The sequence below is a fragment of the Polyergus mexicanus genome, unplaced genomic scaffold, assembly GCF_030449975.1.
Source record: "Polyergus mexicanus isolate NDT 795.1 unplaced genomic scaffold, iyPolMexi1.0 SCAF_4, whole genome shotgun sequence".
NCBI classification, from domain to species: domain Eukaryota; kingdom Metazoa; phylum Arthropoda; class Insecta; order Hymenoptera; family Formicidae; genus Polyergus; species Polyergus mexicanus.
The window spans coordinates 9,103,443-9,112,690 of record NW_027223324.1 but is presented as its reverse complement, the minus strand read 5'-3'; the positions used below and the strand labels follow the sequence as shown (position 1 = coordinate 9,112,690).

At 39.1% G+C, this 9,248-nt stretch overlaps 1 protein-coding gene across 1 annotated transcript in view; it reads left to right on the top strand.

Moving 5' to 3' along the window:
• Positions 1–3,987, top strand: part of Mitf (transcription factor Mitf) — a 59,469-nt gene extending 55,482 nt beyond the window's left edge. Inside the window, 1 exon segment of the mRNA XM_070294953.1 lies at positions 3,581–3,987. Within this exon segment, the coding sequence (XP_070151054.1) occupies positions 3,581–3,820 (240 nt within the window). The 3' untranslated portion in view covers positions 3,821–3,987.
• The last annotated feature ends 5,261 nt before the right edge of the window (positions 3,988–9,248 follow it).

Sequence of the window (9,248 nt, the reverse complement as noted above, 5' to 3'; positions counted from 1 at the left end):
AACCGAGATCGATCCGAGGCCGTGTCTTGCATAATGAGAGAGAAATGTTTTTCTCATTTACGTACAATTAACGCATCGATCTTCGTCTCGCCTCGAGCGCGACTTTCGCGATGACGATCTTTCGATATCTCGTTTGATCGCTGATGACGAAGCGATTACGAGGAAACGATGAAAATTGTAAGCATCTTCCGAAATTTTCGTTCAATACTCGAACAAACGTTAATAAAAAGAGCAGCTTTCACGCAGGATCATGCAAATTTTACACAGCACTGTAATTATAATTGCGACGAAAATTTCAGTAAATCGCGAAAAGAAAAATTTGTACAATAATCAAAATAATATTAATTATTCTATTTCTTTATAATTATTATAATTATTGTGGATATTATAATTTTTGCTTGAAAAAAGGAATGGATTATTTCTCGTTTCATTTTTATTCGAAACGTTAATCTTAATACGTTGGCACTAGCACCAAACTGACTTTCCACCTGACGATTATTCATCGGCAGCGGATTATTGCCCCGAATAATGAAGTGTCGGCTTATCGCCTGGTTGCCGTGCGAATGGCTCTCGTTCGTTTTGCCCCTTGTTATAATTTCGCTCCCCAATTCCGGTCGTGAACGAATATCTTTCGGAGAGATAACTGTCATCGTTGTCCTTGCTCTTTAAGGCGTTCGATGACGAAGCTATCTCTGTAAGATGACGGCAAAAGTTACCGCTGATTTATGCATACTAGGCTTGATGCGCGCAGTTTCGTGATGCGATTAAGAACTCTCGAAGTATCGATAAAACGACAACGCGCTTCGACGAGCCACCTCCGTGACGACAGATCTGAGTCTCTTAAGAGGAGATCGTGTCGACACCGAGGAACCAGCTGAAGAAACAGAGGTGGTCTTATTAATCTTCTCAAATCGACAATGGCATAAATGATGTCCGTTCACACTTGCAAAATTTTTATGCATTTGTATGGAAAAATTGTGTGAAATGTCGCCAGCGCGATTGATTGGAGAGATATTCTCATTACAAATTTTTGAATAAATATCTTGAATAATTTATGAGGAACAAGCTGCATGATATATTTCTATCTTCTTCTTTATCTCTTCTAATTTAATTTATTATATTCCGAGTTTGGACAAACTTTGTCGCGTATGCGATTGGCTGTGACGATGACTAAACGATTGTTATATGCATTAATGTTAATTTACGTTTGCTGAGTTTCGTCGCGTTTTCGGAAACATTCGCAGTTGCTGCGACGCGTGAGATAACGAAAGAGACGCGATATGACGTACCGAGAGAGGGATGAGTTGAATTATTGTTCGAGATAAAGTTCTGCCGGAGCGTAAGTAGTCTGACAAGCAGCTTCCTCGCGGTTAGAGAAATTTAAACATTAATAATGTCCCGCTTCGCGATTCGAATTCCGAGACCGAGGCGAGCGAGGCGTCTCGCGCGTATCGCACAAGAAATTTTACTGCGACACTTAACCGTCGGTTTGTTTAACGTTAATTTCGTTCCTCAATTTACCTTGCGCGAAACGTAAACGATCTCGTGTCACAAGTGTGTCCCAGATAACGATAAATTATTTTCAGAAAAAAAGGATAAGAGAGAGAGAGAGAGAGAGAGAGAGAGAGAGAGAGAGAGAGAGAGAGAGAGAGAGAGAGAGAGAGAGAGAGAGAGAGAGAGAGAGAGAGAGAGAGAGAGAATATCACTGAGAATGATATCTCTTATAAATCTCTATTTTATAAAAATATATGGGATATAATCGTTTCTAGAGATTTGCTAATATGCAGTCTGTATAATATAATTTATCCGATTCATTACACGCGTTTGCTTACGTATGATTTCATTTATATTTCACTAGCTCAATTTATTATATAAATTACGACGAGAATTAAAAACGGAGGAAAATCATGGTTCGAAGAAATAATCCGCTACTCGCGTACGTTCCGAGAATATTGCATAATTGCAAACATAATTGCACGTCTTAAATCCGTACGCGCCTGAATGTCGTGCAAAATATTTACCTCTCTACTCGTCGTTGTGCGTACGCTATGCAGAGCGTAGTCCTTATCGCCCGTCCGCCTCTTATCGTACGGGCTACCTCACGCGAGACTTATACCTTTTTATCTTGCATCTCGGCGCGGCGATGTATTTTCGTGAGAGGAACACACGCAGCGTTGCGTTGTGTCGGGACAAAGGATAATCGCCGAATGAGTTGTAACGTCAGAAACACGGCGTTGCGCAACCACGCGCCACGGCATTTTTTCATGCAAATTTAACGCCCTTCGCGCGCGCGCCGTCCGAGTGCACGCTGTTATGTAAAAAGTGCATGCGATCGTTTCGCGGAATACCGTGTGAAGTATGAAATCGTACGACCGCGAAACAAAATGTGCTTGCCGGCGAACCGACGAGATTTTTATTTTTCAAAAGGATAATAAGCGCATTTTACAGTTTTCTTCTCTCTTGCAAAATTATACCGTAGCAATTTTCGACGAGTCCAATTTATGGAGATTCTCTCGAAGAACGCATACATGTTTACGCAGTAAGCCTTATGTAGGATATTCGCGGTTTTCAACTAGCTCCTTTCCATTCACGACGCTTGAGACACTCTCGCGTCTGTAGTGTAAAGCGAATAAAACTCGTTGAATGCAAATTCTACTATAAATTCGTGACGACTAATCCAATGTATTAGTCGCACCGGTAATATAACGATGAATCGGAACGAAGTAAATTCGATCCACGGTCGTTTGCGTCTGAAACACGATTGGAAATTAATTCCGGTTCTGGTAAGCTAACCCGTCTGTGACTTCACAAAGTTATCAGCTGCATCTGGCAGAGAAACAGCTTCAATCAGCTTACTTTGATACATGTATGGCGATAGCGTTTAAATCCTCATAATATCGACTATTTAATTTTCCGAATTCTTTTGAATTGAACGATTAATTCTTTTTTACTTTTCAATTTTAATGCTTTTATTATTCTATGGAAAACGCAGTGTATTTGATAATTGATTTTATCACTTTCTCATTGCGCATATTTGACAATATTTTTAAAAATTATTCTTTCAATTAAGAAGTTCTGATAATTTCTCATGAGCCTCAAGATTTAATTCTCCGAATAATCTCATTTTTAAATTTTTTTCAAAGACTATTCTTTTTTAATTAAAATATGTAGCTATTGACTGCTCCTAATCTCACCGTATTAATTTCGTTACAAAATTCAGCATGTACATCCTATCGCATGTGTAATGTAAATACCCATACATAACACGGCTTTTCCGCAGGACACATCATTAACCGAATTGACAAGTATCGAGCATATGTAAACATGCATTTATATTCATATCCATTCTTGCTTTAAAAAGGGTTTCACCAGCGCATCCGATCCTACTTTTTCACAGAAGATCAACAGCATATCCATTTTTTTCATGGAAACTTCAGCATATCCATTCCTAGCTTTATAGAAGATTTCGCATTGGAACACTACTGTGCCTCGAATCCCCACGTTGCAACCTGTCCCAACGTTCGAATTTGCGCCCGAGGGCGGCTCGTTTTACAGGATGCTGGATACTTTTCTGCCGTAGATACCGGATCTGGCGGTGACGGAGGAGGCGAGCCTGAGCATGTCGCAGCTCGAGGATCTCATGGAGGACGACACTGGCGGTCCCGTTCATGGCGGCGACCCGATGCTGTCGTCCCCGCATCTGCCACCGTTGAGCCCACCTGCGGCCGCCTGTCACCACGGTTTAACCGACGAGGACACCCTCGGCAGTCTGGCGGTGACCACGTCGAATTCCTCGTCCGACATGGACATTGTCGCGTAGCGTCGAAAACCACCGTCGTCCGTCAGCTTCGCGCGCGATCGAAGTCGACTCCCGAAACTTCCATCGTCGCGGAATTTCCTCATCGGCTTTTCACCGAGATGATTGATTTAGGCTTGTATGAGCGTGAAAGAGAGAAAGAGAGAGAGAGAGAGAGAGAGAGAGAGAGAGTGTGAAAGAAAAAAATCGGAATGCTATTTTGGCGCGAAATGAAAGCGGAGATCTGCTGCGACATTGTATATCTTCATCGTGGAGGAACAGGAAGGAAATTCGTGCGACATCAATTGGATTTTATTGGAGCGACCGCGTGCTGATGTGGATTTATTTAAAACTAGTCATCGACTCGAGGGGATCTTACTTTGGAGGATTGGCAAAAGAAACAAAGAGGTATACGCATATGCGGATTAAATGTTGCTTGCCACAGAGAAGATTAAAGGAGATTGTTTCGAATATTTTACAATCGAGCAAATGATCATGTTTGTACTGGAAAAACCGTCCTCGTTGAAGAAGAGATACCGACATTCTCTGAAACGAAATTCCGATTACTTGATTAAATATAAATCAAGATAATTATATATTGACGAACTCCTTCTGGAAAATTGAAAGACATAATTAGATACATTTATCGGACTTCATAGATACTGCCAATTATCTTAGCAATAATTTTCACAATATTTCAATATTTCAAGAATATATTCAGCGATTACTGTTGCAACATCCTTACTTCTTATCTAATATGTCATTAATATAACCGCTTTCGAAGACCCTTTCAACCTGGGAGATCACCAAGAAGATCATAAAGAAAATTATCGTGACAAGGACGTGTCAAATTCGCATTATGCGTCCTTGAAGATCCAGTACGCGGATCAGGTGGAAGTTTTTCGGGTCGATGGCGAGAACCTCAACAGGCGATCGGGCGTTTTTAAACTGTCCGGGATCTTTTCAAGTGGCGGTGAAAGTCGTTATCGCCGGACGACGGAGGAGGAATTCAGGGTCGTTCCAATTGCGAAGAACGGAGGGCCCGTTGTCACGATTCTACAAACGGCTGGCCGTTACACCGATGGAATGCGTGACGTTTTACGTGCGTTGTATGTTATGTCAGTGCACCCGAAGGACGCGCTTTTGTCGCGATTGAGACGAGCCTAAACGTTCGCTATCATTAATCGAGGACGCTACGTCGTCACGATGCGCATCATTGATGCGCCTTGTATTGCTGGACGATTTCAGGATCTTTGACGAAGAACGAGAACGTCAAAAGTGCTAACTATATATAGTTTGTTATGATATTACTTAATCACCGAGAAATTATTTTCGTAGGTTGCGAGATGTGCCGAGAAAAAATGGTCTCTAAGAGAGATGAGGAAGGGGAAATATTTTTAATAAAAGATTTTCTCCCGGGATATATCTCTTTTATAAGAGATATATAATCGCAAATATATATAATTTATGAAAATGATTACATTATATGATACCTTATTGCTTTCGCACGTTTATAAGATTACGAAATATCAGGTCTGTGCTGAAAGAACGGTTTGAAAAAAAAAAAGAGAATATTGGGATAAAAACAAAATGTTGCAATAAGAAAAAATTAATTGAAGAGAGAGAAGAATTGGATCAATTTCACTATATTTAAAGAGATTTACAATCTCAATCTTCAATTTGTTGAATATAATAACTTAATATACGAATCGAGTGCCTTTATATGAAAAACATATTTTCGAAAATACACCCTTTTCGATTTCAGTATTAGAGCTCTTATATGCAATACCACCACACAATCAAGAATTTCTTGTCCTAGAAATACACAATGTAAAAATTTTAAACAGTTTTATTAACAGTTTTTAAAATCATCCGCATAGCAAAAAATTTTAAGACATTTTTTCCAAAGATATGAAAAATACAAATATCAGAGAATCATATCAAATACAAAGTACTAGTATACCAAAACAATTTTTGATAAAATTCGATCGCAGTAAGATAAAGGGCTCCATATGTACACGTAAGAGACCCGTATTCAACTAACTATTTACGAAAAGGCTCACGCAATCTGCCATTAATTGTCTATCGTACGCGACAAAGGCGCTCGACATTGACGTCGATATCGGGGCGATATCGCGTCTGATACCCCGGGTACAGGCTCGTAGCGGATGAGCGAGTACTATACTCAAGTTCGTTATAAAGTTTGCTAATAGTTATTGTCCTCTCGGCAGCGTGCACGTCGTGGTCTGCCTCGTGTGTCGCTCGCAACGAGCGTACGGTGGCTTTTGTGCTCGACGGTCCTTGATTTCATCGCTTACCTTGCGTTCGCCGGATATAACCCACATTGCCCGAGTCACTACGTCGCCTCGAGCAAGGATCGATGATTATTTGACCGGAGAATCACCGTCGATAAATCATTGCTGCTCGATAGCGAGGGCAATAATTAAAGTATCGCCTACTTTTCAGGAGACGACGAGAAGAAATTTCAATATTTGTTGTAAAACGGAATATTGGGAGAAGGATAAGAGATATCATTTTAAATACATAAATCGAAATATTATTAAGTATCAGGCAAGCTTTTACAATGACAATTAATTGGATTTTTACGATAAAATGAAAATAAGATTCTTTTACCAGTTAATCGATCAGCGCAATTTTGATAATTTTGAAATTAAATTAAATTTTTTTTTTAATCAAAAAGACACTAAAGAGAAACAAAGACTATGAGGATATTCTTTAGGACTGTTCTTTCGCTTTCTTCGAGTGTATTTTCTAGGTAATTTTCTGATTAAATGTTTCTATAATTTCGAGCATTGTTAGGGAAATAATAACGGTCTAGGACATGTAAACACTATCACTTCCTATCCAAATACACACGGTTAAATCACAAGCGATGACGGATAATGGACACTTCTCATTATTTGAAGAAATTAATGGGGGGGGGGGAAGTTATTTTTCAAAAATCTGGTAAATATTAATTTTGTTTCTACTCTATACAAATATCTTAAATGAATAATATATTTAATACATTTTATGGTATAATTGATATGATATAATGATACATGATATTATAAATATTAATATTATATTTGATATCTCAATCACGCAGTATGTAGCTGACGTATTTTTTCTTACGATAGGGATAACGTATTTTTTCTCGTCTCATTTATCTATTTCGATTACATAGAAAGTGATAGAGTTAGACATTCCAGACGTGAACTATAGGCAGAAGATCAACGTACTATCCTCGAGTGTGTTCTTATCGCATCATTAGTTCTTAAATAAATAGAGAACTCTCTTTTGCGAAGAAATACATTCTTCGTAGTTCATAGTCTAGAAAAACGCTCGTAAAGAGAAGCGTTCGAAACTTTTTGATAAACGAAACAGCGTCTCATGGATTCAATGGTGCCAGTTTAAATCAAGATAAATAAAAGATTAATCTTCCCCTTGAGATGAAAGATATTTTGTTATATGTACATATACATATCGCGAGAATATATTATATCATAACCTTCCTCGATTTTCTTTGAATTAGTTTATATATAAGTCAATTCTTCCATAAAAATGACCTTTATAAAATATTATATTCGACACATCGAAACCGGGACAACCAATGTCGTTCCGCGACTCTCTTTCTAAAAGATAAAAGACTAAACTTTTCACATCATATACAACAGAAAAGCAATAATATATACATATACAATAGACGCTCGTGTACAAATTATCCCTATGATTTTGAGTCGCGGAGCGACTTAGTTTGTTCTGCCTCCAAGATGGTCGATGTATAAGGTACCTATAGAAAAGAATGTTTTTATATTCAATAGGCGATACCCACAAAATAGCGCAGGTCGCAAGTTTTTATTGTACGATCTGTAACTCATCTCGAGGACACTTCTTCGTCAGCACATGCTCCAGGTATATATACCTTCTTGCAAGATCTATGTAAACGAACTATAGAGCAGGTCGGAAACGCGCTCGCGTTGTCGTGCGCGATATTCTCGTTTCTCGCAAGCGTGACTGAATAAACGAGCAAAAGGTTGCAAGAGCAACGGCAACAACTGCAGTTGCTCGCGTTGACTGCGATGCCCTGAGGCTGATACGTCCATTAACAAATCATTCCGTTCGCGATATATGAATTTATTGCGCAACGCAATGTTGTCGCGCGCACATACAAACGACCGTTGTAGCGAGTAATTTTATATTAGCGTTGCCGACATACGCTCTTGTTAATTAATTGATGTTTAATTTTAGCTGCGAGAAAAGCTCGGCAAACATCAAAGATGCAACGTACGCGCGCGCATGAGAAAGCGAGAGAGAAAGAGAGAGAGAGAGAGAGAGAGAGAGAGAGAGGGGGGGGGGGGAAGGTTTTGTAAGAAACATATTTAAAAAAAACCTTTGAAAAAAAATTCTTTCTCTCTTGCGTTTTTTAGCTGTAAAAGTTAATTACGGAATTTTATATAGAGCGCCTCGATTATTTTTGACGCTTTATCATTTACGAATTTTTTTGTAGTTTTCCAGTCAATTTTTCTTTGAACGAAAATTTGATCAAACGGCACTCTTGTCGCATATTCTTTCAATGTCTTATATTACGAAATTAAATAAAGAATAAGGCTCGAGTTTTTATTTGCAACTTCTAAAGATGATCGCTACATCTTCATCTCTCAGGGAAGGACCCTTTTCTTTTCATTATTTACAATTAGACAAATTACTAATGGCTTGATTTTTGTTCAGGATAAGTAGACTCCAAATTGATCAAAGAATAGTCTGTCCGCAAATGTAGAGAGACCCCGTTTCTCTGGGACACTCCTATATTTATGCCTTAAAATTAGGTGTAAGGTCGACGAGCAAAAGAAATTTCGTGCTTCGAGTGATTATCAAAGTTCGTCGAATGTTCTTTCGCGAAATCGGACCAACTCGCAATTCCGTGCACGAGCCGCGCGATACTGAATACGTAACGATTCGACGACACGATGCATTCGGGTGCTTCGGGTCGAAATAATGGGGAGAGATGAGAGGGAGGGATACTAACTCTCTCCCCCGCTGTCGGTGCTGTGTAACCATCGGGGGAAAATAAATAATCCGAGTACACGGTGTGCGCCTAAGGTAAATACCGATTCCGGTGGCTCGCGAAAAACTTTCTTGTCGGGGACGCGTTCCTGTTAAAAAAGAGGGCTTGTTAGGACTTTTGGCGAGAACGTGACTGTGCTCGCGAGTTTGATCCGAGATTTGGTGCGAAATTTCACGCGTGCGAAATATTCGTCGTTTCGTGCAAACGTGAGGATGAGTGTCGTCAAATTCGTTTATCTTTTCGATTAGCTGAAAATTAGAAAGATAAAAAATGTATGTGTGGACAATTCACTTTTCGTTTTGATTAAGTATTCGGCGTTTAAATTCGATAATTGATCGATGGTAAATAATATCGCAAAAATTTAATTAACATTGTTTCTTCATT